Source organism: Heliconius melpomene, chromosome 3 (genome assembly GCF_056956725.1).
Source record: "Heliconius melpomene rosina isolate 202511_hmr_F chromosome 3, ASM5695672v1, whole genome shotgun sequence".
Classification (NCBI taxonomy): Eukaryota; Metazoa; Arthropoda; class Insecta; order Lepidoptera; family Nymphalidae; genus Heliconius; species Heliconius melpomene.
In genome coordinates this window covers 9,446,699-9,468,725 of record NC_140391.1, presented here as the reverse complement: position 1 = coordinate 9,468,725, position 22,027 = coordinate 9,446,699, and the positions used below count along the sequence as shown (strand labels likewise).

At 31.2% G+C, this 22,027-nt stretch overlaps 1 protein-coding gene across 2 annotated transcripts; it reads left to right on the top strand.

Annotated features, from left to right (window-relative positions):
* The first annotated feature begins 1,469 nt into the window (after window positions 1-1,469).
* On the top strand, window positions 1,470-21,085 carry LOC146540104 (neuropeptide CCHamide-2-like). Of its 2 annotated transcripts, none has more exons than XM_085207573.1 (6): window positions 1,470-1,576; window positions 11,559-11,631; window positions 17,821-17,894; window positions 18,635-18,761; window positions 19,540-19,616; window positions 19,958-21,085. In XM_085207573.1, the coding sequence occupies exons 2-6, from the start codon at window positions 11,562-11,564 to the stop codon at window positions 20,018-20,020; spliced, it is 411 nt and encodes a 136-aa protein (XP_085063699.1). In that variant the 5' UTR covers window positions 1,470-1,576; window positions 11,559-11,561; the 3' UTR covers window positions 20,021-21,085. The 2 variants fall into 2 exon arrangements, with proteins under 2 accessions (XP_085063699.1, XP_085063700.1); XM_085207574.1 differs by having other exon boundaries at window positions 1,526-1,580.
* Window positions 21,086-22,027: the final 942 nt, after the last annotated feature.

Genomic DNA, 22,027 nt, shown 5'->3' with positions numbered 1-22,027 from the left:
GCCACATATCAACACTTATAATTAAAAGAGTACTCGACTCCTTTAATAAAGTTGAAAACAACACTGTAATCAACTGATTGCAACTTTAATAACTTGATGTGAGTTCGGCAAGAGGGATAGAGAGTATATCTATCTCGCATTGCTAGAAATCCGTGCAAATCGTAGCTTGTAGGGCGGGATCGAGTCTATTGTATGGATAGATAGGGCAATATAATATAAATAATATTGTTATTTTTTGTTCAGGTAACAAGACAAAGCATGGCGTTGAGTTTTGAGAGTTTAGTCACTCAACACACAGTGTATCAAAATTGGGCGGAAAGTGGAGAACAGTGTCTAGTGTCTTGACTCTAGGTTCCCTTTTGCTTACTCTGCTATTTGTGAGATTTAGAGTAAAGTTAAAAACCTATATATTCTTTTAAATAAGAAATGTGAAACAACACATGCACGTGACTATCAATGTAACTGGTCATGTCTTCAATTCTCACTTTAAAAAAATATTTATTTAATATTTTCGTCGTTTCTGCGTCGAGGCAAAGCGCAGCGTTGAGTTATACCATTCAACACGCAATGCCTTCAGTGTCTCAACACTAGGCTCCCTCTACTTGCCCTGATATATGAAAAAAAAACGCTTTTGTGACATAATTAAATATTGATATTTAAAATATATTAATTTCCTTACTTTGGTTATGTAGTGCCTGCCATTATTTTAGCAAATAAGTGTCTCTTCATCTATCAGTACAAAAAAAATAAGGTCTAAATTTTATACATCAACAAAATTGTGAAGATATCTACATACCTATTACAAAACGTACAGCTTTTGTTTTAAATGTAATATTTTGTCTTTAATTACGATTATATCTCACTTTCTTCCTGTTTACAGTTTAGGCTTATCTTTATAAAAAGATTAACTTAAATACCTAGGCCTTATTTTGATTTTTTTCTAAAGACATTATATACACTCTATATAAATAATATGTGTCATTACAGAAACCATCATTTATATAAACTTTTAATATTAATCTATATATATAAAATCGAAAGGTCACTCACTCATCACGAAATCTCAGAAACTACAAGTGCTAGGAATCTCAAATTTTGCATAGGAGTTACCTATAGGACGTAGGTGCTCGCTAAGACGGGAATTTGCGATATTCGACTTCTAAGGGGTTGTTTTTGGGGTCGAAAGTTTGTATGAAACTTCGTTACTACAAAAGCTAGGAGTGTCAAATTTTGCATAGACGTCACTAGGACGTAGTCATGGAGACAGAAATTAATAATAACATAGTTCACGCGGGTGAAACCGCGAGCGGGCCGCTAGTAACTTATAAATAATCAATATTGGTTATCGAAATCATATACCTATAATTTTCTAATACATAGGTATAACCTAATAAAGTATATTAATATACTATATATAATATACTATATATAATATATTACAATAAGGTATTTGTGTGTCACCCACGCGATTGGTGGTCTGTGGAGGGCGTTTAAAAGCTCGCGTTCGTCCCGCCCAAGCGCATTCCAAGAGAAATCACCGGTCGCTCGAGGTCTTTGCTCACCTGTTAACGTATACGTAAGTAAGTTTTGTTTAACTTTTGTATTAGATAATAGGAAATGTTTTTATAATTGTAATAATATACAGATATTTTTTAATGATTTTATGTTTGTTTTTAAAGTTTCGTATATTTAAAAAAACTTTTTGACAGGTAGGGATGGGAAGGTAATTTAAAAAATCGTGTTAATTGCCTTTTAAAGAATACACAATGACTACTAGTTAAATTTTAAAATAATATTCTTCGAAAAAACTGTAAAGAATAAAAAACATCCGTTCTTGTAAAAATATTATATTAAACACTTTAATTACATCAACCGTTAAATAAGAAAAATAATAAACTCAAATAACCTCAAATAATATTATATTAAATATTAAACATTTTATATGTACATTTCTTCATAGTATATTAACGAGACGAGAAAATAATTACAGTTATCAAGATTTTATTCGTTTTAACTTTAAGTAGATTTTATCATGATTTTATCATCTTTTTAAATATCGTGTGTCACGTCATATAAACAAATTTTAAATTTAATTAAAATGTCATAATAATTGCAGTTTCAATTTTAAACTATTTTATGAAAGTTACTCGTTAAAATATAATCATTACATAAATTATATTAAATAAAAAGTATATTAGTAACTGTTCAAGAATATTTAGAAGATAAACATGTATGGAATTAATGTCCATTGAATGTAATAGATTGTACCATTGATTGTGAAAAGAGCAACTGTTGAGTTTCCTGGCGGCTCTTCTCAGCAGAACTGCCTTCCGAACCGGTGGTAGCTTTTTGTTCATATGTTCATTCGACGATTCAAAAGTGCTTATAATAATTGCCTATTTGAATAAAGAATATTTTGAATTTAGAATTTGAATTTAATCCAAATATAATGAAAAAGTAAAATCCAAATATAATAAAAAGTAAAATGCAAAAATTATTATAATAATCACAAATCATGTCTGAGCTATTTATCATGAATTATTAAATTTTATGTTTAAGCTCAAACACCAAAATGAAAAATTATCCCGAATATTTGTTATTACTGAATATTCCGAACAATTAATTATTTTCATTTTCCTGGAAAACGGAGTGTTTCAATTCGTTAAAATGTTATAGAGTTACGAAGTTTGCGAAAAGAAAAGATCAGTTATAGAAATTAATAAATAGTAATTAGTCAGTCAAACAGTAAGTCAATCAGTCATTTTTTTACTACTAAATAGTTAAATATACTTTTTGTACCCGGAATTGAACCCGTGTGTGTCTCTTGGATACCATCAATCGCTCTTGACGACTGGCGCTATCACTCTTGGCGCAGGGGCGCAAGCGTATGACTGTAAACACGACAGGTTCAATTCCCACTCAAGGAAAAATATTTAATACTTTCATGATTTCCCTTTGTTAACGAGGCAAAACGATGCGTGGAGTTTCGCCGAAAGTGGGGAACGGAAGTGTCTTAATAGAAGCGGGATACAACTTTAAGCTTGAAAATATATATTTTGTTAAATTATAATTGCTGGGCGTTTTCAAGCGGCGGGAGTTGAAATTATAGATTTTTTAGAAAAAAGAATTTTTTTAGAAGTTTACTAGAACTGTAAAATGACATTTTGAATATTACGTGTACTTAATAGAAATTAAATATGCATGAACATGTAGGTAATAAATATGTATGGAAAATATTTATGGTTCTGAACAAATTTACACAAAAAATTAAGTTTGTATCTTTTTAAACATATTTTCAATGTGAATGAACATTTAAAAAATGTTGGAAAAGAATATCATTTACCGCCATTTTTTATTTTCTAGACGCAAGATAATCTAAAATAAATTAGATCTTACAAAAATTATTGTCATTATTTTGTTAGTCATATTTTAATCAATAAGCATTTACTCTTCGCCGACTTAGAGATTTAACAAGTGAATTTGAGGAAAATACATTATCTTTATTTCATCAGAAGAAGTGGGAATCGAACCCAGATCCATTACAGTAAATATCATCCTATAGGCACTCCTCCTATACGAATACAGCATTTACTAAAGTAATCAAATTAAATCACATTTACTTCTAAATTACAATATGCAATTTAGTTTAGAATTTTGACCACATTTGGTCCATTTCAAATTGTTTGTAATGAACGAAAATGAAATAGATTTAGTTATTACGTGCTGGATTTTCATAGTTTTTACTTTAATTTTGTGTAAAAGGTCAATATTATTTTATATAAATGCTATTAACAATGAACATTTAATATAATCATTGGACTGGATTTCGATCATTAATTTCTTTCCTATTAGTTTCACGCTCCATACCGCATAAAGAAGGGTAGGTAGGGGGAACCTAGTGTTATGGCACTCCGTTCCCCAGATATCTCCAAAATTTCGAGATATTGTGTATTGACTGACGGGACTCAACACTTTCTCTTGAAAATGAATACAAATATTTACCCAAATGAGAATGGAACCCATAGCCGTCGCGCTTATAATCGGACGCTGTACTCAATACATTTCGATAATGAACAAGCCAAATAATTTTATTTATGAAGTTTGTAAATTTAACCTTTTTTTCTCAAAATGAGAGATGATTAATTTATAAATGGTCATCCTCATATAGTGTGAAACAAAAGTTCAATTACCTTACTGATTTTAATGGAGTTTTCATATGAACACAGACAGACTTACAAAAATAAGGGTTCCCTTTTTTTGTTATATAGAACCCCAAAAAATGGCACTAAAATGTTAGGATAAAGTTCTATTACATTATATTAACTGTCATCAAAACATGTCTTTTGCAGATTCTTTATATTATTAACTTTAACTTTGTCGAGCTATACTTGTACTGTGGTTGGCTTGCTTTGAAAATTGATAGAATCCTTTTTTATTTTATTTGTACTAAGTATTTAATTTATTTTTCTGTAATAATAATTCAACCCAGTCGTGGCGCAGCGCAGGGACCATTAGGAGGAGGGTAGTAGGAAAAAAAAAACTAACAATCTTATTCCAACAGTAATTTAAAAAAAATACTGCTTGCTATTTATGTCGAAATAATGTTTGAAAGTTTCATAGGCATAGCTAATAATTGATGACAACATGTTAAAAAAACTACTTGAAACAGTAAAAAATTGTAAGTCTTATTACACGAATTGACTACATTTAAATAGTTTTTTTTTATTTTCATAAATGTTTGCATTTTTCACCAGTCTATAATAATCAGATAATTTTTTTAGAGTAGGTACAAATATTTTGATATTCATATATTAAACTTAAGGAGTAATTATTAACCTATATATCCCATATAAGTTGTGCTTTCATCATCATAACAATCTTATACTTTTTATTTTTACACGAAAATAAGTATTATTCAAGCAATAGATATATGTAAACGGACGTCCATAATATATTCTCGTATGAATAATGCATTTAATACGCTATTATAGTCACCAATAGAAACTGTATATTCGAATGAATTCTTCACGCTTCTTCTCGCATTACAGGCTAGTGAGAGGGAAGTTTGCGCTAAAACTTTTTGTTGTCACAATTCTTTTTTGTATTTTAGAGTGGGAAGCGAACCCATAACCTGTCGCATGTATCCTCGGCCTCAAAGTTCACTTTCCGCCCAATTTTTAAAAATGCGTCATGAGTGATGGAACCAAATGCACAGCGGGAAAATAAAAATAATTTAAACTCTTTCTCCCGCATAGAATGTAACTCATAGCCAGCGTGTTGACAGTCACGCTATGTTCCACTGCGCTACAACGCCTTCGATACCTAAAAAGTGGAAATATACAAGAGCTTTTAAGTCTCGTTCACTTTAATTCTTTTTGAATTTACAATTTCATACTTTAATAATGCATGGTACAATTAATTTTTTTATAATAAATGCAAAATAATTTGCATTTATAGACGAGAAAAATGGAGAACCATAAGCGTTTCTATAAGACTTAGAACAGACGGATTTATATGAAAATATATCTAACTAGCGACTCACACGCGGCTTTGCTTCCTTGAGTATATTGATTTATTATAAACAAATTATACAACCATCTTATATAATAACATCTTGGTGCAGGGGCACAAAGTGAGAACGTGACAGGTTGTGGGTTCAACCCTCACTAGAGGAAATAAAATATTTTTTCCCGATTTCTAAGGAAGGGTTATGTTTTTTTTAAATTTGTTTTTCCATTTCTTCGCTTTAGTGTCGAAACAAAGTGTAGCGTTCAATTCCGCCACTTAACACGCAATGCCTCTAGAATTCGGCGGAAAATGTGGAACGGAAGTGTCTTAATAGGAACAGAGTGTTGGAATGTAATATTAGGTTCCCAGGTCCCCTTCGTCCATGCTATGTATATGCTGTATGCTGCAATATAGGGTGAAGTTAACCAAAAAAGATTTATGAACTTCCTCAGATTAGGCAAATTTAGAAACTCCAGGTCAAGAGTCAAAGAACATTTCGTCAAACACTTAGCAACGACCGACCTGGCTTAACCTGTACGTAGCCCATAAAATTTAACTTTAAGCTATTTTTAATTCGGTGTACAATCAGTTATAAAAAAAATTAAATCAGCTTCACGCTGTAACCCGCACACAGCAGGGTACTACAGGACCTTTTTATTAAGACATTCCGTTCCCCGTTTTTCGCGGAATTTTCCAGACATTGCGTATTTAGTGTTGAAACTCTACGCTGGGCTTTTACGTTGGTGCCAGAGCGAAGAAATGTACCTATATATTATTAAAAAAGAATTTATTCCTCAAAGAAAGGGATCGAACCCATAACCGTCGCGTTACAGTCACACCCTTGTGCCGCTGCGCCACTACGTTCTCATTCTATGTTGGTTAAAATTAACGTTTAAGCTATTTATAATTTGTTACTAAAATCAGCAAATTATGAAATAAAAAAAGTTCTCGTAAATAAGTAGCGTAAGTGAAAACTTTTTTGCCTTAAACTTTAACTCCGCTAAATTTTCGAAACATTCCGTGTACAATTAACGTTAGAAATTTATTTTGAGTTTGAAATTGGGACAAGTTAACATGCTTAAAAAGTATACTTAAAAGCCTTATAAGGCTAGAGTTCTTGTTGATTTTGTTGAGTTCTTGTTATTGCGGCACTCAATGCTGCGCTTTTCCTCGACACCAGAGTGAAAACGTTTAAACATTAAATATTTAATTACCTCGGATGAGATCAAACTCATAATCGGTCGCGTTGACAGTCACACGCTTCTACTCCTGCGCCATGACTAGCTTAGCGAATATATCTACTAATAAAGTAATTAGCAACATAAAAAACTAGAGAGTTAAAAGTACTAAAAATGAAAATATAACAAGATAACCCTAGGGAGCGTATGTGATCTGTTGGGTATTTGATTCCCATTCGAGGTAATGAAATATTAAATATTTTTATATGAAATAACAGCCCGCCATTTCGGCGGAAAGTGAGGATAGGAACAGTGCCTTAATTAGAGCAGAGTGACGTAATACTAGGTTCTCTTATTTCTTCAGTTTAGTTTGTGTCTATGTGCGGGAGACAGCGTAAAGTTAAAAAAAAACGTATTTCTCCTGTTCTAATATGAGGAATCCTTTCTAGTGCTCTGCCACACTCCCTAAGGGACCTCTGTAATAAATTATCAGTTAATTAGAAACATAAGAGTTTTATATAAATACGTATATAGATAAACTAGACTACAATTTCTTTAAATTTTTCAGTTTCTTTTTCGTTTTTAATTTCAAAATTTATAAATAATATTTAAAAAAATATATTAAAAGCGAATTAAGAGATTTTAACTTTATAAATATAGTAAAATTGTCAATATTCATGAATTTTACTGCATTCGGAAAATGATTCAAAGCCAAACAGTTTTATTCAAATTAAGACACTCTGCTCTCATTAAGACACTACGGTCTTATTAAGACATCACTTTCCGCTGAATTCTTTACATTGTATGTTGAGTAATAAAACAAACATATATGCTTATTACTGCAAAAAAAAGATAAAAATAAGTATTTGAATAAGTAAGCCTCCTTTGTGAGAAAAGAATGTGTCACGTACGAGGAAGTTACAATAAATTTATAAAGTTCTTCATTTAAATAATATACTTAAGTAAAGTTATGTTTTACATATAATATATTTCTTTGTGTAGGTGATTTTGGACCTATTGTCATATATTTCACTAATTTACAATAATTATAATATAATAGTACTATAACAATTATTAAACACGCGTTCTTTTTACGTCTCAAATTCGAGACATTCGAGAGATTTGTTGATTAGGAATACAACGAAATAAAAATAATTAATACCCCTGCGTGGGAATCGAACCCAGAATCTCATAAAATCTCATACATCCTTAACTTGTCCTAAGAGTAATTTTATTTATAGTACATGTTATACTACATGTACTGTTATACTACTGTCATTTATTTCAATCACGTTGAAACTTTTGTATGAACTTAAAAGTTTTGGTATTACATCATCTAGGATCTATTTGTAGCAGAAAAATGAGGTAACTTTAATATTATTAACTTTTGTATGTGTTTTATATATTATTTAACTGAGGTCCCCGTGGCTCAGGGGCAGAAATATGGAATTGTATTGTAATTGTGTGGTTATGGGTTTTATTCTCGCTCTGGGTAATTAAATATTTATTACGAGGCAAATAGTGGCGCTGAGTTCAGCCGCTTAACAGGCAGTGCCTAAGTATTCCGCGGAAAAGGAAAAACGGAAGGTTCCCACTTGCTTACCCTTCTATGCGCGGGATATATCGAGAAGCTAACATGAAATAAATAAATAATAAATGCTTTTAATTTATTGAGGCCGTCATGGCATAGCTTAATTGGACAAAATCTAACTGTAAACACGATGGTTGTAGGTTCGATTTTGAATTACGCTACTAAACATGCAATATATATAGGGTGTAGCGGGATGCTAAAACGTAAATTCTATGTAAAGGAAGTCAATCATAAAAGGTTATGCTATTACTATTATATAGAGATATTTAGTGAAGTGTGTAGGAGGATAAGCGGAAACGTTCTAGTCATTTTATTGGTACTTTTATTTTACACCTAAGCGATATAAAAATATTGGGTGCTTATAAAATACTGGTATATTCCTTACCTTGAATTTTTTTTAATTTTACTTTTATTTTAAGAAAAGAATAGATAAGGATTAGGATGCTCAATTTTAACTTTTTAATTTTTTAATCATCTTCAATTATGAAAATTTGTAGAGCGGTTGATTTTAAATGTTTCCTTTTCTTTTTCCTGGTTAAAATTTTTATACTTTTATATTTAAAATATAATACAATTCATGTATATATTTGTTACATTATTACTGACATAAATTTTTCATGTCTCTACCTCTCTACCTCTAACCTCTTTGCATCTCAATTAGGTAATAGATAGATGTAGTTATGGGTGTTTCATTATTTTTAGCACATAGCTGGGTAGGCAAAAGAAGTGTTAAGACACTGCGTTCTCCATTAAGACACTACCGTTCCCTACTTTTCGCCCATTACTTGAGGCATTGCGTATTGAATAGCAGAACTCAACGCCGCCCTTTGCCTCGATACCCCGTACCCCTGAGTAAAACCCGCAAAAATGGTGTTTCTCAACTGTTTGACAGCGTTACACACTAGACTACAACAGCAATCGCGTATTCGTAGATTCAAATATCTCACGACGGAATTATTATAAAAAAAATATTGCTTTATTTTTGGTTTATATTGCTAAATTATAAATAAAGGGATTTAAATAAATCCTAGAGGATAATAATAAATGTACGGTCTGTATAAAAGTAAATATTTAAAGTTATGCCAACATTAAAAATTAAACATTTCAGAAATCTCATGAGAATATTTAAGGGATTCCATAATACTACATAGAGTTATATTTGCTTAGGATAATTAGCAACATGTTCCGGCAACACATTAGGATAGTTAATTATTTGAACTTATTTACTTTGGTTTTACTAATGTATAATTATACAAGTATAGTATCCTAATTTACAGGTATCATGCTGAAATAGCAGATACATATCTCAAAGTTAACTTAAGTTTACCCCTTAAATTAACCAGTCTATAAAAATATTATCATCATCATCATCATCATCATCAGCCTGTCATCGTCCAATGCTGGACATAGGCCTCCATATAAAAATATTATAAAAGTTATGAATTCATATTTTTTTGTAATATCTAACAACCTAACAAGACTGAGGGTGTAAACGTGGAAGCTATGGATTCGATTCCCATTCGTGGGAATGTAATATTTAATATACATTGATAATAATATAGAAAACATACTCTCGCGCTTTCTGACCAAAAAAAACTTACAAATTATTACAAGCGAGGGTTTTTTCTGCTTCTGTTTTTACTAATTTGATCTGATACCTTTAAAAGAGCGCCGACCTTGGCTTTTTAATTTAAGCATGTTAATAACATTGGCTTATACAGACTTAGTTGGTTGGTTTATTAAATGAAATTTTAACAAAATTTTGGTCCATTGAAATATGGACAACTAGTGACCCGCTCGTGGCTTTGCGCGTCATACTATATTTAGATTAGTTTGCCTTACTATTACTGTGAGCGTGACGGTAGCGAGTTCAATTTTCACTTGTGAGAATCAAATTTTTATATTTCCATTTCTGAGTTTTAGTAACGAGGCAAAGCTCGGCTTTGAATTCCACCACTCAACCAAAAATGCCTCAAGTGTTAACCGGAAAATGGGGAACGAAAGTGTCCTAATGGTGAACGGAGAGAAGCACTAGGTTGCTGGTGCCCTCTGTCTACCATGCTATGTGCGGGAAGCAAGACGCTATAAAATAAATTAATTTTTAACAAAAACAAAAACCGACTTCTAACAACGAACTAAAAAGTGAAAAATAACTATATAAAGATTTTATAATTATGAAGTCAAAATCGGTCCACCCAGTTAAAAGTTATGAGGTAACAAACATAAAAAAAAAAAAAAATACAGTCGAATTGATAACCTCCTTTTCTTACAGAAGTCGGTTAAAAAAAACATTAACTCCAATTCATAAATATACATACTTGTACTCTATATATGTAATATGCTTAAATATACATACATTAAATAATTATTTTTGTCTAAAGTAATTGTTTACTTTACCCTACCGCTTCTATTCATGAAATATGTATAAATTAATTTACTTTGAAAGTATTTGTGTTGTGTATGGTATGACTTGTTTAGACTTTCTTTTCCGTTCTCAACTAAAAAATTGACTTAAATATTTTTTTTTATTTCTTGCTGTAGCAGCGTGTTGCCAATTTGTTAGTTGAATCTATAAATTAAATTTCTATATATTCCAAATTATAATAGGATTCATTATCCATTTCCCCGAGTGAGAATAGAACCCACTACCAACGCGTTTACAGTCACACACTTGTACTACGACGGAATCAAAATAGTGTCAAAAATCTATTTTTAATAAGTGACATTTTATATAAGAATTTGAATTTCAAACGTGTGTAAGCTTATATTTCAACTTCATTTATTTATTCACATTCTGCGTAGTTCAAAATATATGAAATATTTTGAATTGATGAACAAAGAACAATATAGGTAATTACAATTATAATTTTTCTTTCATGATTGTTTCGCGAAGCCTCTAGCGTCAAAGGCTCATTATTTAAAGATTTTGAATGCGTAAATAATAATCATATAAAAACAAGAATAAATATATATTTTTAATATATTCAAAGTGAAAGTTGATTTAGTGTCAAGTCACTCTCTTTTCATTCTACATTAACATAAATAAGTTATATCAAGGGCATAAGAATTTGGACGTAGCTTGATGAGAACGTATGGCTATATCCAAGAGGTGTAGGTTCAAATCCCGCTATGTTCACAATTTTATACACTTTTAAAAAAGTATTTAAATTTCTCAAGTGTGGAATAACACTTTTAAAATGTTAAAAATATTCCTACAATATTGATATTCATAAATCTAAATCGTGTAAGCGAGAATTAAAACTGTTTGTTTTTTGTTACAGAAAATGGCTCAGCACATGATCACGCTGTCTATCATCGCGGTGCTGGTCGTTACAGTAGGGGTGAGCGCTAAGCGTGAGTTACATTTGTTATCATTTTTTTTAATTCACGTTGTCCCGCGTGTAGCAGGATCGGCAGAGGGAGCCTAGTGTTAAGACACTATGCTTTCCATTTTCCACGGAACTCTGAAGGCATTGAGTGTTGAGTGACGGTACTCAACGCTGCGCTCTGCCTCGACACTAGAGCGTAAAAACTATATTGTATTGGTGCTTTCTTTTTGTAATTAATGTTAATTATCGATAACCAAAACTGTTTGAGACCAAAGGTAAAGTGTCATATTGGAATGAAGTGTCTTAACACTAGGTTCCCAGGTTCCCTCTTCCCGCTGCCTACCCTTTCTTATTTTATGATTGTTTGCTGATTTAACAATACTTTTATCACACTTCAATTGTTTTTTTTCTCGTATTTACGAAAATTACGGCCTCATAAGGAAGGTAAATTATGTTCCCCCATTAGCTAAAATCATTACAAAAATTCAATAGGTAAATTTCATCACCTTAAAATTCCATACTCCACCCAAATCCATACAACTGATTACATTTCTTAACATCGCTTATTTGTTGATTTATATGGAAATTTCAACAAAAAACCGCAAGAAAAGTCGAATGTGCGTGTTGGTTTGATTAGACCTTTTTCAGTACATTGAAAATTACTCAAACTTGCTGTGAATTTCTCCTTTATAATGTACGAGTATGTATTTGTATTGTATTCGTATGTAGCTTTTTGCAATTCGATACGAAATTTGGGATGCGTGAATTATGATTTAGAAGCGATGGAAACAATTGTTCTGTTTGCGTATTGTTATTTTGAAATCGATTTTTATCTTTTTGTGATATTTGTGGTTTACTTAAGATTTTTCTCATATGTGAGTTTTATATTTTTGGAAGAACATTTGGAAGTTGGCTAAAATTACCTTCTATTTTTATGGATTGGATAACGAAACATAGCATATGTTATTACAAGCACTGAGAAATAAAATAAATTGTTAAATATAACCTAAGACTAATAAATACAGATTTTTGAAAAAATAATTTTACTTATTTTTAAAAAAAATATAGCTTAACTATTTATCCCGCACATATCTGTGTAGACAGAAAGTATCTGTTAATAATATTTTTTCTGTACTTTTCGCCCTCGCACTACGTATTGAGTGATGAGATTTTGGCAAGCAAATGACAATAAAATAATTCCCCAAATGGTAATCGAATCCACAATGGCCTCAATGTTATACATATAAACAAGCATTAAGCAAACTCGGTGAGAAGAATACCATAACCACTTTTGAACTACGCAGCTGCTCCTTCACCAGAGCAAAGATGTTGGAGCTAGACTTATGTAACTTTACTCTGAACTATACTTGTTGAACAAATACAAATTATATACGAAATAAACATTTGAACTGCGATCAGTTGCAATGTATGTAGGTGTTAATTTATTACTTAGTACTTCCTGTCTTTAGATTTAGACACTTTTATTAAAAAATAAAATAAAGATTTTTTTTTCGAAAATTATGAGTTCGGGGGAAAAGAAATAAGCGGGGTAAGAGAAAATATTTACTATAAGATTCTAATATAACTCTATTAATATAATAATTATATTTTTCAGTAAAATAAATTAATTTTTAACAAAAAGAAAAATCGACTTCTAACAACGAACTAAAAAGTGAAAAATATTTTTACAAAGATTTTATAATGTTGAAGTCGGTGCCAAGTAAAACAAACAGGCTTAGTAATTAGATATTGTAGTAAAGGTTGTAGCATTAGCTTGAAGTTTTAATTTATTTTGTTAACAAAACAAAATAATTTTAAACTCTTTAATTTCACGAATTTATTGAAAAAAGAGGTGTTGAACCTAAATAAGAAGTTAAGAAGCAAGAGATGGCAATATTTCATGAAGAAAATAACTCGTAAATTTTAATTAGATCATAAATAAAAGTTTTCGTGTAATTTTATGGTACCTACATTGAATCGCGAATTAACCGAGGGCAGTTTTGTTTGGGATTTATTTATGGATCTAAGTACTAATATAATAATTTATCACATTTATTTTGATTTTGTTAAGGCGTTAAACACCAACTATAGGCCAGTCGTGGCACAGGGGTACAAGTGGGTAACTGTATACATAATTGGGTGTGGGTTCGATCCCCACTCGAGAAAATGAAATGTGATATGGAGTGTTTTAACACTAGATTCTCCCTACCCTACTGTGTGCGGATTACAGCGTGAAGTTGATAAGAAAATCCCACTTAAAATCCATACTTTCAACAGGTTATGAACCTACCCAGCAATGAAACAAAAAGTATACATTCATATATTTATTGATATATTAGATAGTCGTAGAGTAGCAGCATAGTGCTTAATTGTAAACGTGGCGGTTGTGGGTTCGATTACCACTTGTCAGAGTAAATCATTTTTATTTCTTCAATCTGGTAAAACGGCAAATCACCACGTTAAGTTTCGCCACTGAGCACTGTCTCGAAAATTGAGTAGAAAGCGGGGAACGGAGTGTTTTAACGCTAGGTTCCCTTATCCTTTGAAGCTAAAAAAAATACATAAATACTTATACATACATTATATGTACGTAGAGTACTATAAAACACACAAATACATTCATTATTATTTTCTCGTTTTTATAACCTCTAAAAAATAAATTACGCTTCTCTTATAGTCAAGTACTGTAAGATACAAATAGGCTCCGATACCTCTAAATGGAATAACATAATTAATGTGGGAATTGAATTTTACAATCTCATTTATTTTGTGAAAGTAATATATATACATATACTATGTATTCTTATATATGTAGAGACAAATTAATAAACATTTCTTTTCTTTAGGCAAGTGTGTTTTTGCGGATTTTTAAGAAAAGCATTTTTGTGGCTAGTGGGGGAGATGCGAGAGTTTGTACTCTCGCATCTCCCCCACTAGCCACAACGCACGCTTGTGCGTGCGCCTGTAATTGCGGTGGTAGCGGAGCAAAGCGCGTCGTTAAGTTCCGCTACTCACAATTTAACCTTCAATGCTTAGAGAATTCAGCGAAAAGGGAACGAAATTGTATTGATGGGATTGAAATATCTTAACACTAGGTCTACCAGTTCTCTCGGCCTACCCTGCTATGTGAGGGGTACAGCGAAAAAATAAAAAAAAGAACAGCTAGTCTGAGGAAACCTAGTGTCAATACACTCCGATCACCACTTCCTCACTGAATTCACGACGTTGTTGTTTTAATAAATCTCGGAACTTACCGCTCGAACGATTTGAAAATAATTCATTCTCTCTCACAGGGATTGTCGAATTCTGACGGAAAACGTAGAAATGAGTGTCTTGTCACTAAAATTGATAGGTTTCTATGATAACATATTCTATTATTACCAAATATGAAACACACCTTATCTATATCTATTCGATTACTGTACTGCTTTAAAAAGTTTATTAAGAACATTTGTTTTAGCATAAAGAGATCTATTAGATATAAAAGTATTGAGTGTACTTGATACTTGTAGCATACTTAAAAAGATTTGTCAATGTTTATTTTTGCTTCGTTATTCCGTAGATATTATTTTATTTATCCACTGTAGTGGTTGTATAGTGCCTGAGTTAGATAATAATTTAAGTGAAATAATAAATATAATTCTTTAGGTTCACGCTGTATATCCCGCATAGCAGGATAGGTACAAGGAACCTGGGAAAATAATGTAAAATGAAGACCCCATTTTCCGAGTAAACACTAGGTTCCCTCTGCTTACCTTGCCTTGTGTAATAATGAAATATAAACAGTTTATAACAATAAAATAAAGAAAATAAATAATATAATTCAGTGCAGGAACTGTACCTACAGTAAATTGGGAACAGTATAACAAAATTAACTGTATGTCGTACAAATAACTAGATTTCTCTGTCATATGCTACCTAGAATTCATGAATTGCCTCAGGATGTTGTGTTAGTAAGAACTGCAACATGCAGTGTGACGAAGCGTGATCTTTGGAATGTCTTTAAATTATTAAGGCGTTTTAAAGGATGAGAGGTAGCGATTTTCAATTTTTATATGGCGTGGTAGGCGGAGGGAATCTGGGAATCTAGTGTTAAAACACTCCATTTCCATAGTCCAAAATATTCATCAGATTCTCTATTATAAATATATGCAAAGTATGGAGTCCAGGTGAAGTGATTTAGAAACGTATTTGATTAAACAATAAAATAGTATTATTTTATATTAATGACTTATTTTATTTATAAATTATAACTTTAGTACAAGTAAATGACGACAGTTCTCGAAATTTTCTTTTATTGAGCACACTTAGAGAACCTAGTGATGTCTCTACTCTACTCTCTAGACCTCTTATTTTCGCATATCTGTTTATTTTAAAAATAATTAAATAATTTAGTGAAAAATAAATAAATGTATCAGCATCATATCTTACTGATTTAGTTATGGGTTCGATTCCCACTCAAGGAATTATCTGAGTACAATATTGTAATATGTCACGAATATTACCATTAATTGTACCATCATTACAATTAAAATCCATATAAAATCTTGCACTTCCAACAATATTTCATACATTCTCGTAACTCTCCACGTGTGACGTCGACCGGCTCTGAGGAGATTACATCACATGCTTCGTTAGAGTTAATCCGGTAGCCGCAACCTGGTGTTTACTCGTATACCTCTATACCTCTTTCTATACTAGAGGAGACTTCTGGAAACCGCCGACTTTAATAAACTGGTTTATCTGTTATGAAACACTCTGGTCTATTTTACTTGTAGAGATAAATACAAATTGCATATTTTTTTTATATTCTTGCTCTAGAATAAAAATTTAACAAAGAATCATCTTTATAAGTTTTATTTTAATTTGTATTAATGAGGCTATTAACACTGATTAGAATGACACTCGTAAATTTTAATCAGTGTTAAGGAGGCCAGTGATAGCGCAGAGGTATAAGTGTGTGTTCGTAAATAGGACTGGTTGTGAATTCGATTCCCGCTCGAGGAAATCAAATATTTAATTAGCTCTGGTGTCGAGGCAAATCAAGTCGTTTCGCAATACTTCCTGAATTCGGCGGAAAGTGGAGAACGGAGTGTCTTAACACTAGGTTCCCTCTGCCTACCCTGCCTTGTGCGGGAGACATAAAAAAACATCAGATATCATCAGAAAATATTATCGAATATACTAGAAAAAAAACGGACACGTTAAATAACTATAAAAACTTTAACAGTCCCAATTGTCTAAAAGTAACAAAGCTAACGCTTCGTGTAACAGAATTACACTTTGTTTGGACATCGCCGTGATACCCACAAAGGTTGTGAACTCAAATAAGGAAGGGGGGGAAAAGGGGAGGGAAAGCAAACGTATCGAAATGCATGGACGTTTTTACCATTCATTGAATTTGGCTGGAGCTGATATTGAACTATCGATGTTTGATGTTTCAGCAAAAAGTTCTTCGGTATTTTTTAAGTATATAAGAGGCCATTTGGAGTAGTGGTTTAGCGTTTGGTACGATGGTCGTAGGTTCTACTACGTTAGGGGTATGAATAAATATAGTAGTAAGTATTAGTAAGTATTTTTTGCAATTATCTACATTAAGAAGATATTATGCAAGAAGAAATAATATATAAAATGCTTATTTTAATTTCGCTTTACTTACATTGACTTGGAGTGGGAATCGAACCTGTTACCATGGAGTCCATACGTCAGACGCTAACACACCACGCTACAATGGTCTCGCCGATTTTACAATAAGATTAAAAATATCTCATATTTAAATATTCGTTGTCGATAATGTAATTGAATTATTGTGTAGCGTAGGCTTAGTTAATTATGCAAACTGGCGACGGTTGTTGTCATTAATTATGATAATGTAATAAGCAATTTTCTTTTTAAATTTGCTTTTCTATATATTTAAAATACTAATTGAAAATTAATAAAATAATTAAGGAATAGGTTATTTGTAGTGAGTGAGTCACTATTTCAATGCTTTTCATTTAAAATACCACTCTCGTATTTAGGTTACGTTTAACTATTGAAATTTAGCTTTTGAAGAACTCGACAGGTTCAAATTACAGAAATGTTTCGATTTTCACTATGTTTTCACTGTGTTTTGTATGTAAAAAAGACAAATATTTATTGTTCTAACAATAGAAATTTTTGAAAATTAAAACAAGTGAAATAAAATATTTATATGTTTTTGTTTTGTCCCCAGGTGGCTGTTCAGCATTCGGTCACTCCTGCTTCGGCGGCCACGGGAAGCGGTCTGGCGACTCTTCTGCTATTGATGTACGTTTTACTAATATAATTAACAAAATTGCAAGAGTATGCTAAGATAGGACCTGAAAACAAAGTATAAATTATACTGAAGGATTGATGTTAGTGATAGATAAAAATCATAAAACAACAATAATCTGACTATACATCCCCCTTCTCTTCTCCAAAGCTCCACCGTACAGCCAGAGGGTGTGTACGTAATGTATAAACAAACTAACAGTCAACTTACTCTGTTTGCCATCCACCACAGGTCAAGAGAACTTTCCTCGACGACCTCGTTCATTATTAAATGAATGTGTATTTTCAAAACATTATTGAATATTGTATTAATAATTAATCAATGTGAATAATAATTGATAAATGTATAAAAATATAAATTTAGAATTTAATGTAAGTAAATAAGAAGTTATATTTGTTTTGTATTAACGTAGCACAGCGTTTTGGTTTTGAAACCCGACACTCAGTACTCGTAAAATAGTTATACACCAGGGAAGTTACAAGTTACATACCAGGGAAGACAGAGACATTTACTGTCACGATAATCTGTTGTCTATTTTTCGCCTGAATTCGAGACATTGCGTGTTAAGGCTTGGAATTCAATATGCATTTCGTCTTGCCAAAGCGAATATACGAAAGTAATTTATTTTAGTTAGTGGGAAATGAACCCGAAATTTACAGTTTGCTAATACGCTGATCCATTGCGCCACGATGGTCTTCCTAATCTATTAAAACTGATAATAACTTTTCTACAGTCTTCTAATTCGGACTTTATGGGTCATCGTCAGCTCGGTCAGGAGGAGACTCCACCCCATCCTGTGTACCCTCATTCTGGATACAACATGTTGCCTGGAGACGACATCATCCCTGTTAGGGATGGAGGTATGTCTAGATAGTATAAAACAATAAAAAATTAAACTTTGCGTTTTCAGCTATAAACTGTATCCCACAAACAGTAAGGAGGAAATACAGTGTTAAGAGACTCCTTTCTCCATTTTCCGCCAAACTCTGGAGACATTAACATAATAACGAATTTCAAATAAACAAACTAAAAAAAATGAGGGACGGGAACGAGTAAATTGATAGAATACATATCCTCAAAAACGACGCCATAAAATATTGTTAACAATATACTTATTGGATATTTTATAAGATTTTGAAGTTAATCTTCCTCTCGGAGGCGATAAGAGGAATGACAATGTGATAGCTTTGAAGGCCGTGTTTACGATCGGATTGATTTTACGACACCAGCTTTATGCTACGGCGTAGGTGATATCGCAAATTTCGTAGCACCTCTACAATTGTTTGAATCTATTATAGTAATATGCACTTGTTAGCTATTATTTTAAATCGCTATGGTTATAGGTTCGATTTAAATTCGGAGAAATGGGTTATTTTCATTTACTTGCTCTTATAACATGATAAAGCGGCGTTGAGTTTCGCCACTCAAATACACAATATATCAAATTTTGCGGTAGAAAGTGGGGAACGGTGGTTCCCCTTATCTACCACGGTACATTAGGAATACAGTGTGAAACTAAAAAAATATTATTATATGTAATTGATAAATAGATATAAATTTTGTATTATTATTATTTTGTATTTTTTCAATATAACATGTATATTCTGTTTTGTTATCTAAAATAAGTATAATTTACAGGAGCTTATGACCGGGAGGATAACATTAGGGACGCGTACAACGCGAAAATGAAGTTACGAAACATTCTCAAATACTGGGTAAATATGTTTTGTACTTAAAATAGCCTATTATTTCTAGTATTCCTATTTAGCCTATTATTACTTTTAGTACAGGTTTGAATCTTGTGTGAAGCAAATAGTATGTAGTAATAAAAAGCTTAATTTTCCTTACATTTTTCTTAAATATATATAGATTTAAAGATAAAGGCGTCATTAATAAGCCTACATCTAAAGGGTATTCACACAAAACTTTTGGAACTCACAGATATCTATTAAACTTTAACTGGTATTTAATTGTTATGTGCGAAATAATTGATATAGGATATTTTTTATGATATTGTTTAATGTTCTCTTTAATTGTAATATTTATTTGTGAATAGATGGATAACTACAGGCGGTCAAGAGTGAATTCCGAGGACGGTTACTTCATCGATACTCTGTAAAACCAACGATAACGATTAATTGTTTAATAAATATGTAAAATGTAAGAGATAGGTAAGTAAGCTTGATTTGTATCCACGATCTGTCAAATAAATCATAAAAAAAATTCCAACTATATGTATATAAAATATTTTTTTGGGCAATATGTAATTTAATAATATTTTTTTCTCTAATTTGTCATTTTATAAATCAAAAAAAAATTACAATTATTTAAAAAAAATATTGAATAATATTTATTTCCAATTTGCTATTTTAAATAAAAAAAAATAAAATTAAAATTTATTTCGGAAATAAAAAATAATAAATTAATCAAGCTTATTTCACTATCCACATATCTTGACTGTTATATTTGTACTTAAACTTTTAACTAAACTTGAAATTTTATCTGTAGTTTATGTCAATTATAAAAATGTGACAGTAATTGTTTTTATTTAATTTTTTTTTTATTATAGTAGAAGGCTGGCTCTTGATCATTGTCAACTAACTGTATATAATGTGTATTTAAAATATAAATTCTATAAATGTTTTAAGCTTAAATATATTTTCTTACTTAGAGCTGTCGTACCTGATGTTTAAATTTGTTTCTTTTGTACCACAAATTAATACATTGTAAAATAATATATTTTCTGTTCTTTTCTTATTTTTTAATTTTTTAGATTTCTAGCCTGACTAGACTTAATTGAATAAAGAATATTGTAATTTAAACTCAAACGTGAATAAAAATAAGGAGATTTTACTCTTAAAATTACTGCAAATAAATACGAAAACTATAATTAATATAGTATAATTAAAGTATTTTTATCTCATTTCTATAATTTTATTGAAATAAACCTATATATTTATATTTATAATAGACGTATTTGTTAAATAATGTTTATAAAAAGATCACATCATCAAAAGAAAACATCTAAATACATGGTGTTTCAATTTGTGGTATAATAATTAAGGTGTTTCTCCCTTAACGCAATTACTTATAGCATAAGTTTACCATCATATATAAATTATATTGTAGTCGAGCATTTTCATAACGATTGTGTGTTTAAATAAATAAAGTTAGACACAATCTGCTTGTTTGTTTTATTTATTTTTCATATTAAAATTAAGTATAGATTATTGTTTTTATATATTTCAAAAAAAATCTTTCTTAGAGGCCGTCTACTGTAACGCGACGTTTGTGGGTTCGATCCCCACTCGAGGAAGTGTAATATATATTTCCATTTCTTCGCTTTGGTGTCGAGTCTAAGCGTGGCGTTGAGTTCTGCCATTCAACACGCAATGCTTCCAAACAAAAACTCTCCTTCGGCAGAATTTGGGGAACGGCGTGTCTTAACACTATGTTCCCTCTGCCTACTTTGCTATGAGCGGAATACAGCCTGAAATTGTTTTTTGGTTGATTACTTATACAATACTTCCGTTAATAAAAGAAAAAGGAAGATATGCCATATATTATAAATATAAGACATTAATTTAATGTTAACCATTTACGTAAGCATGCAACATAATAGGCGAAATTATGTTTTATTTTACTTTCTTAGAAAAAACAATTTTCTCCATTAAAAATAATAGCCTTCCGTATAAAAGAGGAATGCGCTTATATACCTCGTGCTTATGTCTAAGAATTTCTCTTTTTTGTGAGCTTCACTCTGGCTGGCTTCAACCTGGGAACCTAGTGTTAAGATATTCCGTTTCCGCTAAAACACTTCCGTTATCTATTTACTTTTTAAAAAACCAAAAATATTTATTATTATACTTATTCTTTATAAATTATGAACTGCAATATTAGGTCATATAGAAAATTGACTTCGATTAAAGACAAACTACGAAATGTCACGTTCGCTTTAACATGATTATTCGGAATTTTGACGCATTAGCGGTAAGAGTCTCCATTAGCTGATTACTTGTTACTGTATTACCACCTACATACAAACATACATACTTGTATATACCATGTTACTAGAATAGCATTGATTTTATAGACAATTGCTCTTTGAAATTTGAGGACATCGTGG